At 43.1% G+C, this 14,870-nt stretch overlaps 1 protein-coding gene across 4 annotated transcripts in view; it reads left to right on the top strand.

Annotated features, from left to right (window-relative positions):
- The window catches only part of TMEM241 (transmembrane protein 241), a 54,771-nt gene extending 53,191 nt beyond the window's left edge, over window positions 1–1,580 (top strand). For all 4 annotated transcript variants that reach the window (XM_058039801.1, XM_058039818.1, XM_058039810.1 and 1 more), the window contains one exon: window positions 902–1,580. In XM_058039801.1, the coding sequence (XP_057895784.1) occupies window positions 902–962 (61 nt within the window). In that variant the 3' untranslated portion in view covers window positions 963–1,580. The remainder of the gene's footprint in view (window positions 1–901) is intronic.
- The last annotated feature ends 13,290 nt before the right edge of the window (window positions 1,581–14,870 follow it).

Here is a 14,870-nt window from a genome sequence, read left to right as displayed (position 1 = left end):
ACAGAAGTTTGTTTTGTTTATAAAGTTCAGTAAGGAGCTTTTCTGTTTCATAAGCTAATTAAGCCATGGGGCTAAGATGAAAGGTCAGTACACTTAGCTTTGCACTGTTCTAAAAGGAGAGAAGAGTCGGCATCTTACCATGTTCTTGTCAGCAGTGAGAGATAACAGAGGAGACTTGGGGATTATTAACTATTGCATGCATTGAGTGGGTTGATAGCATATTTAAGGGAAGGCTTTTGTAAAACCATTAATCCTGACTTGGAGTCCTGCTCCTAGGCTGACTCTTGGGGAGCAGCCTTAATGCCACGGCTGTGCTGAGAGCAGCACAGGAAAGGAGTGCTTGGGCACGGGTGCCTTTTTGGCTGGGGCAGCTCCTTTAACCTCACCAAGAGAGACAAACACAGGAATTTCTATTGGCCTTACTGTCCCAATGGGATCACCCCAGCACACAAAGGTTTTCCCAGATTTCACCTTGTCCACAAAACCTAGGCTTTACATCTCTTCCTGATGTTGTCAACTGGCAAGTTTTCAGGACAGAATACAAACAGAAATTGCAAGAAGGAATCAATAGGCTAATAAAGTTCAAACTCTCTTGCCTCCTTTTTCTATTCTTGCTAGTGTAGGGGTGTGCAGCTATTGTTGTAACTAGGGGCAACCTTCTCCATTTAGATTCCTGTCTGTGCATTTTTACTGAATAGCACGAGCCCGAAAACACAGGAAAGGTAATTTCTGATGAGATCATTTAAATATTTTGGGTTTCAGCATTTTCTTAGCAAGACAAATGAAAAAATCACCTGGATTACTGTCTCTAGGTTGGAATGTGTTTAGATAAAATAATACCTTTTTGTATCAAGTAGAAGGACTTGCATGATGCTAAATTTGTGATATACTTTGTTTACAGCCTTGTGGTCGGTGGAGTTGGAGAAGCATTGCTTGTTTACACTGAAAGGACAGGCACATAAAGAGGAACCAGATCTCACCAGTTGGAACAGAGCTGACTTGCAGCCTAGAGACACTATCATGAAAAAAGTGGCAGCAGGAATGAAGAAGTGCAACCAAACACGAGGAAAGGGATCTATTGTTGTTTTTTTTTAATTAAGAAAAGAACCTATGCTATTAATAGTGCTGGTAAGGGAGCAGCATAGTTGGCAGAGATGGTAAGGAGCCTTTGCCTCAAAGCACAAGACCAACTATATCAGATTGATGTGGTAAAGAAAAAACTGCACTGTATCATGCTGACGGCTCTGTGTGAGCACCACTCAGTAGCAGCTTCTTACACAGGGAGCTAAACTCAGGAAAAGCAGCATTCCCCACTGGATGCCCCAGTGGCTTTTTTTTTTTGTTTGAAGCAGACAGCAGGTCATACCAAACAATGTATAAATTCAGGATCTGGAAGGATGGATTTTGCCTCCAACTGTTCTGTAAGCAGCGAGCTGCCACACACAGGTCTCTGGTCATGTTGTCTGAACTGGCACAGGGACTGAGGCCAAAGGGCTTGTGGAGATAATCCCCTTCTGGAACCGTGGCAGTTTGACAGCCTTTCAGAAAGGGAAAATCAGCAATAAATCTCAATATCTGTAGTGATTGCTCTTTGTGAATTTTTTTCTCTCCCATTTGCTGAGATTTCTCTTGAACTCTGCCAATTTTTGTCAGCTGGAGGGGGTGGAGGGACACGTACTGTTCCCAGCAGTGGTTTGTCTCTTAAATTATTGCAAGAGGAAACAAAGAACATGAACCTTGAATGAATGTCATAAAGAGTGTAAGGAAATTAATCTCAAGTGTATTTAAAGTAATTTCACTTCTGGTTTCTTAATGGTTGTTAGAAATTAGTCTTGATATATTAGAGCCTGCAATCTATGTGAAAGTAATATTAAATGATGAGTTTATATTGTGGGAAAGGTCTACATGGTAAAAAGCACTTGATAACAAATCTTCAATGTGGAAAGAGTCTCGTCTCACTTGTTAGATATGTAAAGTGTAGTCCTTTACTCTAAGCTGACCAAATTTCCTTCATGGTCAATGGAAAGAGGGTTGCCCTCACAGAGATGATCCTTCTTGAATGGATTGCTATGTTAGGAAGTGCATATTTCTCTGTAGATAGAAACTGGGTAACTAGTCTAGGCAAGACACATGATTTCTACAAGCCTACAGTTACCAGAGGCTTCAATCTAACAAATTCAACCAGTTGGGCTTGAAAATATGGCTACATTTTAATTTCAAATAAAACACCATAGGTTTACAAAGAAGGTAAATTTTACAAATATTTGCAGTCAGTTTCTATGACTGGCGAATTTTAAAAAGAGATTAGTTGGTTTTCAGAAAAAAAAAATACTGCAAAGAGAAGCTTAAAAGGTAAGTACTCTGGTCAATATTGTACCTAAGCTGATCTCAGTCTATCACAAAAGATCTCCTCACATGGGCCTGCTGTCTGTGTACGTTGGGTCCCACTCTGGCTTGAGTTTGGTGTGAGCTATTTTTTAGCCAGGTGGTAAAACTCAAGTTTGGGAAGAAAGGGGGAAGAGAGGGACAAGCATGAAAAAAATAAATGCTTGAATTGAGCACTAGTCCAGAAACCAGCATGAGCCTCATGGGAAGTTGGGCCCGTACACCCAGTGAGCCATGACACAGCCAGCCATGGGTCCTCATGGCATTCCAGTCTGTAAATTCACAGGGCGGGGAGTGATGGCTGCAGCATTCTGGCTTTCTCCAGACAATTCTCTCTGCCAGCCAGTTGTGCCAATGCAGTAGGATCCTTGCTGTGCCACCTTTCTGCTGACTTTGAAGTGAACAGTGACCCTGGGAGACCTCATGGAAGAGTCCCTGCGTGACTGCCGAGGTTTTGCAATCGTAGCTGGAACCCTTGCTGTGGGAAAAGCTCATCTTGTACCTCTCTTCTTGCATAACTTTCAAGGGTAGGCTACAGTCTGGTTTTTTTTTCTTCCTCTATCTTGCCTGTGCTGTTCATAGCAATGTGCAGAACACCCATTTGCTTTCTTGCTGGTAGTCTCAGTAGAAAGGCAGAGGCCAAACCAGCAGCCAGGGCTGCAATAGCACTTTGATCAGAGGGCAGCTTGGCATGGCTGCAGGAAGCCTATTTGGCTGCAACAGGCATTTCTGGGGGAATTCTGGGCCTGCAGATACTGCATTAGAATCCTGCACAGTAAGGCAGCTGCCTCTTTATTTAACTCATGCATGTTAAACAACACTGGACTGTTTAACTTCTGCTTGCATTTTTTGTGTCTTGCATTTCTGAGACTCTGCTTGAGGTAAGTAAAAAGCACAGGTTTAAACTGATTGCTATATAAGCAAATCAAAGAACCACAGTTAGCAGGGGAGTTGGGCTCCTCTGTCAAACACGACCCCTGCAGAGCAGCATGAAGCTCATCAGTCTTGCTGAAAACTCAGATTAGGGTGGAAATAGAGCTCGGTGGCCTTCAAAATCCATCTTTGCATGTTTGGACTTGTCTTAAGGTGTTGAAGGCATGGCTTGGTGTCCTTCTTGCTCAGGCAGGGGGGCCAGGAGGGCCAGGTTCCAGTGTGGCATCTGCCTTTGGGAGAGTCCTGTGAGCCAAGGGCTGATTCAGGGCTGCTTAGAGGGGGCTGTCAAAGGGTCAGCCTGTGGTGGGGCAAGCAGTGGTGGAGAGAGAGCCCTTGGGGGACTTCTGGCTGTTGGAACAAGTGGTGCCTTTCTCAACACATGTGTGCTGGATTGGGGATGACAGCCAGGAATTGGTGACCTGCAGCAGTTGCAAAGCCCCAAGATGGCATCTCAGCTGCCAGAGCAGAGCAGGTCATACAAACCTAAAGGTCAGCTCTGGGAGGGCACCAAGAAGACCCTGGCTCTCCACCACTGCCCTTGGGAAGGTGTATGTTCCCACCAGTGGCACCCAAGGCAGCAGAGACACAGAGCTGGTTGGGCTCCCTGGTCCTCACAGCCCTGGGTGAGCAGGCAGTGGCAGCAGAGGAGAAGTGTGGGCAGGGCAGGCACTACTCGCTGCTTGCAGAGGCTGGGCACTGGAGGGGATGGGGTAGAGCAAACCTGGTGATTTCCTGAGAAAGCAGTGCCCTGGTCTTTCATTCAGCTCTCCACAGAAGGAGGGATGCTGCATAATAAAGAACGCACTTCAGGGTTGTTAAAGTGATCTTCAAAGCAGGAAACCTCAGAAGCTCAAGCTTAAAATGGCTCTTGCAGGACTCATGAAAGTTATGTTAAGTAATTTGAAGCAGGAACATGCAAGGTTGGACCATTTCTATCTAATTGACCTTTTTTGAGTCAGTCAAAAATGTAAAGTGCCAAACACACAGCTTTGAGGAAGGAGGAGCTCCTTTAGGTTGCAGAGAAGCAATGACACCAATTAATGCCTGAATGCAAAGTGCTGGGTCTGTAGCTCAGCTGATACAAAACACTCCACATTGATCGGTGTCCAGCATTTAAGGAATTCACTGTTCTTGGGTTGTCAACATGTGAGACTACAGAGAAAAAATGGAGTGTGCTGGTCTTTCTAAAAGGCAGCTGGAGGCTGTCCCATCATGCCCTTTTCACATCTACTGGTTTTGATCAAATCACTGACAGAGATGGTCCTGAATCCTGTCATATCTTTTTGGTCCTACCTTGCTTACACCTATTTTCCAAATGTCTTTTTTAAATGTCTTTTTTTTTTACTTACAAAGTAATTGGGACAAGGCTTTCATTATCCACTGCAGTGGCATGACTCATGCATGTGGCTGGCCTTCATCACAGAGAGCATCTGCTTAAAGCCAAGTGCCATCAAAAGAAGACTTGAAGAGTAAAGCTGCTGGATATGGACTACAAGTGGATTACAAAAATGCAGGCCACAGGGATTCTGTTTTGAAACAATCTTCTGGATCTGGTGATTGTAACATAGCTTCCAGCAGAAAATGTTATTAAATTAATTAAATGAATCTGATACTTAACACTGAAGTGAATCTTTTATTGCTTATTGCTATGTTGTGTTGGCAGAGAATTTATGTCAGCCTTTCAATAGAAGCTGAAAATTTGAAGAGCAAGTAATCTTAGCAAAAAGCAATAGGAAAACTTTAAAAATTCTTTTTAAAGAAGCTCTGTACCTGTTAATATATTTGGTAAGGGATAGAATTCTGATTTGCCATTACTCTTTGTAACACCTGTATCTGAGTTGGTGGATGAGTATATATTTATATATATATATATATATATATATATGTATATATATATATATATACACACACATATGTTCCTTTCCCACCCTCAAACAAGATCTAAAGAATTCAAGAAATGTGATGTCAACATAGCATATGCTTTGAAAACAATGCTTTATTAAGTATTGTAGAAAAGTTAGTTGCTGGGAGCTCTACTGAGTGCTGAGGAAAGGTTTTCTCAATCTCCTGTAAGCTAAAGGAGATGATGGGTTGAAGAAAACTCCATGGCCAATTTGCCTTGCCCAGAGCTGAATGAACAGCTTTCAAACAGCTCATCTGCTGCTGTGAACCCGGCAACAGGCTCAGTGTGAAACTTTAATCCTGTTCCAGAGGATAGACACATTTGGTTTGAAAAGAAGGCGTGGGTGAGGGGAAGGAGATTGGGGGCAGGACTAAAACAAATTGAGGCTGGTATACTTTTGTACAAGGAGATAAAATGGGATGAGATTTGCTTCTGAAAATGTGTTTCTTATTCATAGGTTTGGGGGGTGGGGTCTGGGGCTTTTCTTTGTGGGCTTGTTGTTTTGCTTTTTTAAAATTAGGGTGTATTATAAATACATGTCTGTTTAGTCCCAAAAAGGAATTAGAGGAGCCTATGAAGGTTGTGTAACTATTTCCATATTATTTGCCTGGTTTGGGAAGCTTAACCCTTTTTTTAACTAAAGTGTCCTTGTGTAAGCCTTGATTTCTTCTGGGAAATTGACTGGTTCTTGTAATAATGCTGGGAAAAAAGTTGTGCTCTCTTCTTGATCATCAAGATGGGGAATCTTCAGTATCTGTGATGGGAAGGAGTCACACTACTCTCCTACCTTTTAATTATTGCCTTGGCTTCCACAGTAGGTGGGAGTAGCCAGCCAGCATGTTAAGTTCTTGATTTGGTGGTATGCAAAACCCCTTTGAAAGCCACACTGGGAGCATGATTAGTAAATTTTGTCATTTGTTTTGTCATTAAGATTTACAAACAAATAGCCCAGGACTTGTTCAGCTGTGAACTTGCTGCCCCTATAGAGAAGGCTGTAATAGTAGAATATTGTGACATGGGTGTGTCTCTCCCTGTGCCCCTGCCAGGCAATGGGTGAGATCCCAGAACTGCACTCACAGATATGGCTGAGAGAAACCCTGTGACTGCTTGAGCTTTTCTGCTTCCTGTTTGCCATCAGCAGTCCTGTACCTTTGATGACTCCTGACAAACATGGCTTTCAGAGGGTCGAAAACTTGCACATTCATAGGTGAGGCTGGTGAAGAAGTGGTTGCTCTACCCTAAGATTCATGTTGGTTCAAGTACTTGAGGGCCAGTACAGCTTGGGAATCAAAGGCCAGGCCCATATTCCTGTAGGAGTGTGATCCCTGTTTACACTCAAACTTCAGATTTCTGTACCACTGCCCATGGGGAAGGCTGGTGCACCAACAAGTTTGTTTATGCTGCAGTTGCAGGCAACCAGTGCCTTGTGATACTGTGTAAGAACAGCACCTGCCTGGAGCAAGCTGGCTGAATAAAACAACCAGCACAGCCGTTTTGAAACTGATAAGGAGAAGGGTTGATGTTGTTTGCAGGAAATGGTTATTCAGATTGAATCTGGGTCATTAGGCAATGAAGATGGAAAGTGGAGAGCTGGGAACGTTGTTTGCCATGCATAACACGAAGTAGTATCACTGACACCAGCACAGAAGGAGTATCACTGACACCAGTTAGACTAACAAGGGAGTTGGAGTTTCTGCTAAAAGGACTGGGTTTCAGGCATGAAGCTGTTGTTAAGCAGAAAGGTTTTGGAGATTTGCACGTGTCCACTGTAAGGACTGTGTGGCTTTAATTAGCAGTCACATGGCAAAAGCAGAAAGCACTTATTGACTGGGGTGGGAAACACCTTGAGGCAAATCTTTCTCAGACCTTCCTTTGAAAGCTGTGGAGACCAAGCTAGTCTGGCTAATCGTCCCCTCTAGCCCTGGCTAGAGGCAGAAACCAAAAGGTATTTTTGCTGTCTCTCTGTCACAAACCTTCTGGGACGCCAGTGGATGAGCTTGGCCTCAAACATGGAAAACATCTCTTAAGGAGTCACTTCTCCCTTACTAATCACCTAGAAACTGGTCTGTTCTTTGCCCTCTCAGGGAAGAGGTCTGTGTGCCAATTGCCATCTCAAGTTAGCAAATTAAGTTCTTTCAGGTTTGGGCAGGCAGGAGAAATTTTAATTGAGACCCTTCATGCCCATAAGTCTGCAACCCTGTGGGCAATCCAATGCCTGGAAAAAGATTATCAGCATGTTGCAAAGGATGCTCAGCATGCTCAGCCCTTACAGTGAGTTTCTCATTTAAGCTGAATGACAAAAATGACAGCCCCATTTCAGTGGCAGTGGAGATCAAGCTGGAGGTACTGCTATTATGTGACTCTGCAGGCATTGCCCTGGATCTCACCTGCCAGCATTTGAACAACCCGGTCTGCTTGTGCAGGAAGCTTCAGTTAGTAGTTAGTAGAGAACATCCCCATAGCTGCAGTGTAAGAGACACAATAAATTTTAGCAGGCAGAAGCAAACAGCCTCCAAGTTCTTCTCTTCTCTTCTCTTCTCTTCTCTTCTCTTCTCTTCTCTTCTCTTCTCTTCTCTTCTCTTCTCTTCTCTTCTCTTCTCTTCTCTTCTCTTCTCTTCTCTTCTCTTCTCTTCTCTTCTCTTCTCTTCTCTTCTCTTCTCTTCTCTTCTCTTCTCTATTCTGCTGTTGGCTGACTCCCTGCCAAAGCCTGAGATCTGCAAATCACTCCCATAATGGCCACTCAGAAAACATAGTTGAACTTTCTTTCAAACATTATGTTCCTTTTGGGTGAAGTTAATTGTTTTCCCTCATTTGGTGTCTCCAATTATGGTCAAAGAATTATGATGTAGGATAGACACAGAAGCTAAAAATTTCAGCAAGGCAGCTTTTATTTCTTTATTATAGTTGTCTGTTCATATTGTCTTCAGCATGGGTGCTCCTTGGTCTTATTATTGATGATGAATAAGAACAGACTGTGCAGAGATTAACACAGATGGCTGTAGCCTCAAGACTTGATGAGCTGTTACCAAAGAAAATAAATCTCTACTTTGAAGGAGAGCCTTACACAACAGAATTTCATGTGGTTCAGCTGTATTCAAAGGGGAATATTAAAATTGCTGAGCAAAGAATTGAATGGCTCCTGTTGTGAATAGCCGCCTGTATGGGTAAGTTGCTTACCGCAGTCTCTCAGATGGAAAAAACTCATCTATAGTGTTTTCTTTTGGGTTAAAACAAACAAACAAACCCATAAAACAAACCCTCTGTGATTCAGAAATGTTTGGAGAGAAGCAGTGTAGCTCACCAGAGCAAATGCTGAATTACAAAGGCAGTGCCACTGAAAATTTTGCCAGAGGAACCCTTAACCTCCTGCTACAAAATAAGTGTAAAAGCTATAGGATAACTTCCCCTTTCCCTTCAAAGTCCCTCTTATGTTTTTTACTCTTCTTGTTTCTGAAAACGTAGCACAAAGGCACCATTCTGGTTCAAACCCCTCTCTGAAACCATAGAAAGTCAGTTTTGAAGGAGTAGATGCAGTGGAAAACAGCAGAGGTGGCTGTGTAACCTCTTGCTGCCAGCATCTGGGGCTCCAACAGATCGTGGGAAATCAGGGAGGGGTTTTTAGGCTGAAGGTAACTTGGGTCTAGTACTGTGTTCTGCACCATAAGATAATAAGCCAAATCTTTTAAACTGATGCAAATCAAATCTTCTGTGTCAATCATGTTCCTCTCTCCCCTTTGTATGGGCTTCAGGCTAGATACAGCTCCTGTAAACAGATGGCTGTACTGATGGGAATGTCTTAGGCTGTGGCTTCAGCTAGCAGGAGGAAAAGAATGGAATATTATGTTGCACCACCTCCCAGTCCTTGCAATCATTTCATCCAAAACTAAAGACTGGAAAGATTTTGTAAGTGTTTGTGTTTCTTAGGGAAAGGAAAGAATGGAACATGCTCTTAACCATGTTGTCTCTCTGAGAGATTTCATGAACTCACTTCATGACAAATTCTTTCATGGGCTGGAGATTTGGCTAGCTTGCCTTAATAGGAAGATACCAAGTAGCCCAAAATATTTTTGACCACTCCACAAGTATGTTCTTGCTATAGAATTCTATCATCATTTTCCATGTGACATTTTAAAAACAAACAATAAAGCAAGACCATGGCATGAGATTTCTGCTAGAGCATTCTTTAAGGTTTTGTTTTCTTGGGGGGGTTGGGGGTGTGGGGAACGGTTGTAAAATGCATAAAGTTTCCATTTCATCATAGTAGTTTCATCTTCTCCTGTATTCTATGGTAGATTTATATAAGTAGCCATAATTACAGCGATACTTTTACTTTATTGCTACACTGTTAACTGCAAAAAAATAAAAAACCCCATCATATGAAGACAGTATTATTATTCTATCAATCAGTGGGTTTTAAAGCTGCAATTCTGCTTAGTTTTACAGCTTTTAATGTATTTACTTTCCCCTTAGGAATCCCATTGCTAGGCTCTAAGCTTGGTTGGATTTGAAAAGTCTCTTCACTGTCTTCTGCTCCATGGTGTAGATTGTTTTCCATGTGCCTTGAGGGGCTTCCCCAATATCTGATCAGGTTTTCAGTAAAGGTGACTTCTCTAAGCTCTTTATTCTAATGAAACTGCAGAATGACTTCTTCAAGATCCCTACCAATTTCTCAAATCAGATGGGTGTAATCAGATATGTCTCACATCTTTAAGAGGTGAATAACTTGGATGGTTAGCATATGTAACATCACAGTGATACTGGTTCTATCCTATGTGTTCAGTTTGCAAAATGTTTGAACTTCCTGCTGGTGAGGAATATTTTAATTCCATAGCCTTGTGGCCTTGCAGACGTTCATGCTCCCCTCCTTGTGACCCAAGGATCTGCTTTGGGTCACAGACTGCCATTTCTTTAATATCTGCCTGCGATTATTGTGCTGCCACCATCAATTAAATTCTCCAGATATTTTTCTTCCTGGTCTCCTGCAGCTTTAATCTGAAACTTTCCATTTTCCTGTCCATGGACACCATCACAGCCTGAACAGGGTCCAATTTTCCATTAATGGACACAGCAGGCTTTTAAAATAAATCAGACAAAGGGTGGAGTCTGCAGCTCCAGATGCACCATGTGAAAGAGTCAGCCAGACCCAATTCCCAGCACTGCATCAGCTTCTTTCTGTTTATCTTTGTGCTTACTGAAATAATAAAAGGTGAACAAAAAAAAAAGGGGGGGGGGAAAGGAAAATAAGATGCCTAGACAGCAGCAGTCAAGAGAAAAGCACATAACATGAAATAAAAGAGGAAATGGGGTCTAGTTCTTTATGCATCTGCACAATACATAATTTAAACTGTGATCTGAAGTGTTCCTTAGAAACACTTCATTCACTACATCTGAATGCAATGCCTCCTGTAATCCACTGGCTGGTGGAGGTCTGATTTGGCATGGTATTTCTCAGATTTGAGGAAATGAAAGATTATGCAATAGACCAAAAAAAAAGGAAAAGTAAATTTTTCCTTTTTTTTTCTATTCGGCTTGTTGTCTTAATTTACCTTCATTCTGTACAGATACACAGGCTGCCCTGGCAGGCAGATGGCAGCTTGCAGAGTCTTGTATTCAGAAAATATGAATGAACCTTTTGGGCTGTCAGGGAGATGAGCATTTTGCAGTTCTGATGCTGGTTTTGTTTGTTGTCTTCCTGGCCCATGGAAATAGGCCAGATGTTGGTACCACAGTCTCTGCTGCTCATGGGAGGATGTTGCTCTGGAGGAAGGCATTAAATATTGAGCTTTCAAAAACATGCTGTGCTTTTGGAGGATCTGCATGTAAATGATGTAAATGCCTTGGGGTTGCTTATTAAGCTGGAGTTGGTCTAGCTTTGACTAGAAAAAATGTTCAAAACTAGAAGAGACTGACAGAGTTGCAACTTACTGATGTTTGGAGATGTGTGGGACTTAGTCCACCTCAAAAGTCTAAGCCTGAGCTTTGCTGTTTTGCTGAAATGCTTGTGTTCCATGGGGAGCCCCAGTGCAGTCATGCCTGGCTGCATTGTGGGAGGCCAGAGCTCAGACTGAGCCCTCTTCAAAAGCCCCCTTCAGACCTTGGGGGCAGAAGGAATGTTGCTAATGGCTGCACCTCAATAATGCTGTTGATTCAGCAACCTCTTATCCCTCTCACAGCTGCTGGGAGAAGAGAGGCTCACTCCTTGAGATGAAGGTGAAGATGAAGATGATGCTGACTATACTGACAATGATGATGACTGGGTAGTCCCTGCTTCAGTTCTCCCTTCTTCTCCCTTTTCCTCTAGGGATGTTACCATGGACAGTTGTGGTGATGATCTCTTTCTTCCCTTCTTGTCAGTGCTGTGGGTTCCCTTGCAAGGAAAGCTGAATGGGTGTGGGTGGGTGCACAGCCAGGTCTTATCCCAGCATGTAACTAAGCAGCAGCCAATGTACCCAGATGGGATCCAGGCCCACCATGCACTCCTGCCCTGCACTGAGGACAGAACTACATCTTTCCCAATTTAAAAGGACTGCATGAGGTAGTTTAATTGACAGGTGTTAATTGCTTCACAGGCTGTGAAGCTCTGAGCTGTGAGCACTCACAGGTGCAAGGCAACATGAGGAAGGTGTCTGGGGCTCAGGTTTCTGGTTGCAGATGTGCTGGCAAGTGGCAAGGGACTGGGGGAACAGTGTGGTCTAGACCATTAATCCAACTCAAATGGTTGCAATTCAATCTTTTTTGACTGAGTGGGATGACAGCAGTTCAGAAATAAAAGCATCTTACGTGTCTTTTTAAAACTTCACAGCTACTGTTTCTTCAGTAGTTTTTTCTCTTTTTTAGCAAAACTCCCACCCCAATATTCAGGCTTCTTTGGTTGTCAACAAAAAATACCACTAGAAGCCACAGCCTCCTGTTGTTTTCTGCATATTTGTAATTTTGCAAACCATTCCTCCTTCCCTCACGCAGCCTGTCAGACTCTTCAGCTCTGCAATTCTCCTGAATCTATTCCTGGCGTGTTCTCTTCCCTCCCCATCCAGAGTGGCTGTTCAGTTAACAGCATGCTCAGTTGTGAAGGGCTGGGGGAGGCCGTCACGAGTGTGCTGTTCCCCAGCCAGTGACTGCCACGAGCATTCCTTGCAAGAAGGGAGCAAACCAGCATCAAAGTCTTGTGCTTACTGTTTGGTGAGCTTGCTCTTTTCTTAGCACTCTATAAATATGTTGAGATTTGCCATCTTACCTCCTTTTTATTTTAATTTGGATGCATGTGATGATTGGAGAAGTGTGAGATGAGGAGAAAGAGCTGAGACCTGTGCACTCCTGGAGATTCCTGATACACAAACAAATGGGAAAAAATCTGGGGACCAGAACAGGGTTGGTTCTTTTAGTCTTCTGGTGTGGGAGTTAACAAGCTGGTGTCATGCCTGTAATTTTTGTGCTGTGAAACACTGCCATTGTCCTCTGTAAAAACTCAGCACAGTTCACTATAAATGGTACACTAACAGGGGAAGAACAGGTGGTTCAAGTTAGTCTAGATGTCTCCAAACCCCTCCTTGCTGGAAGGCTTCAGCCTAAAGAAAAGTTTCATTAAAGCACCATGTAAGATCTAAGAGAAAATCCCAATATTCCTCTCCTAAATCAACGAACAGAATCCATTTCTGGCAAACCAGTCTTTGTTTTTGAACATGGGTGATCTAACACTGGTTTGTAAATAAACCCTTCTGCCTCTTCATCCTTTTGCTCTCCCAGTGAACTCTCAAGGGTAAAAATCCTTCAACTGTTGGTAAAAGGAAGCAATGGAGGAAGAGAAACTTGCCCTTTGGGTGAAAGAAGGGATAGAAGGGTACAAAGGCTTGCTCATGGATGCTGCTGCGTTGAAAATGAGGGAAGTTTAGGTCTTGTGTCAGTGTTTCTGAAAACCTGACTTGCACAGCTTCTTCCCCGGTGGTTTTGCCCATTAATGTTAACCAAGACAACATTTCATTACACTTGGAGGCCCCTGGGAGAGGATTGGTTTTCTTGCCTCTACTTTCTCCTTTTAGTGTCTTACTTAACTACATTCCAGAATTTTGTTAAGCATTGCTGTTAAGGAGCACCACACACCAGAGTTCACTTAGGGGAGAGATTTCAGTTTCAAGTTAGATGAACAACTAACATGAATTCAAAAAGGTACAAATTGGTCACCAGTGAAATCTGACTGCAAACTGGAAGACTTCTTCAGGTTTGAGGAATTAAGCCCTGGAGCATCTGTCTAAACAGTGTAACAGCAGCAAGGGTCCTAGCTGGCTCAAGATGATGTTTAGCAAGGTTGTGGAAAGGAGTGTATGACAGGATAAATGAGTGTGTAGGAAGGGCAATTTATGATAGCAGCCAATATTTAGGTCTTGTTAAGGACAGGGTGTGTTTGCTGCTCAAGTCAGCAGCAAGTTCTTGGTTCACCCCTGCCTTGCTTTGAAGGTGTGCAGGCCATTTTCCAGGATCACAGTTCCAGCTCTTTCCCAGGACTGTACTTTAAGCACTGCCTCTTCTCTCTCTCTCTGGAGGTCCTGGGATTTGCTGCTGGGTCTGGGCAGGGTGTATGTTTGTTGGTTTCTTTCAGGGACTGAAGAGCTCTCCTCTGAGCTCATCTGGACCATCAGGTTCCAGGCTGAGGTGTGGATCTCTGCCTGTTACTGCTTCTCATGAAGTTGATGCGAAGTTTAGGATTGATGTATCAGTTCAGGATTTTGCAAAGGCCTTTTTGCTTTGCACACAACATTCTGTGAAAGGATGCACCTGATGCTTTTTTCCCCCTCTTTTTTTCCTCCCTCTTCAGTAGAGTTTACAATGGTAGATGAACAAATTAAGTTCAAATCTGCTTCCCACACTCTCCTCCCTTCCCAAAGGTGCAACCTGGGACAGATTTCAGTCTCAGCTAGTGATGTTGGCATTGTTACTCTGATTGCTCAGTCTCTTGCCTCGCTCAACTACTTTTACCTTGTTTGTGTATTTTTACATGTTTATTGTGGGGCCTGGTGCCAAAATCCTTTAGCATCGTGGGAAGGTGCAATCATCTCTTAGCAAATCTCTCTTCACTGCTTCCACACAAGTCTCATGCTCTGGATTTTAGGAGGCTGGAGCAATTAGCTGAAGTTGTGTCATTTAGATATGTTACAAACTATTCCAAATAAGCCACTGCAAGTTAATAAGTAGTTTAGGAAAATGACTGCCAAGTATTTTTGTGTCTGTTTGCATGTTCTAGAGTCTGTGTAAACCATGGTAATGTTAATATTGTCACAAATATGATTTAAAGCTGTGGGTCTCTGGAGCGATGGGTAAAGATAGGGAGGCAAACCTTTCCCATAATTTCATTAACATGGAATGAAACTACAAGTAAATGGGTGTGTTTGATGAGACCACCTAGACAGGCATTTGATTTAGGGGGTGTCATAGGTGCAAAAAACATTGCTTGAATGCAAACACGTGGTGGGCAATTGGGTGCGCAACACATGAATGTCCAAACCACAGCTTTCAGCCTCCAAAGAGGAAGCAGCTGCTTGTGAACCCCAACTGGCACGTGGGCTGGTTGTAAGTTTTACCACCACCTGGACGAACCCAAAGTAGCATCTTCCAAACTGTCCTGTGAACAAGGGGTGGTGAGATATGAACAGAGCTT

This window comes from Melospiza georgiana, chromosome 1 (assembly GCF_028018845.1).
Source record: "Melospiza georgiana isolate bMelGeo1 chromosome 1, bMelGeo1.pri, whole genome shotgun sequence".
In the NCBI taxonomy this organism is placed as follows: Eukaryota; Metazoa; Chordata; class Aves; order Passeriformes; family Passerellidae; genus Melospiza; species Melospiza georgiana.
The sequence above is the reverse complement of the archived record's forward strand: the minus strand, read 5'-3'. Positions and strand labels throughout refer to the sequence as shown.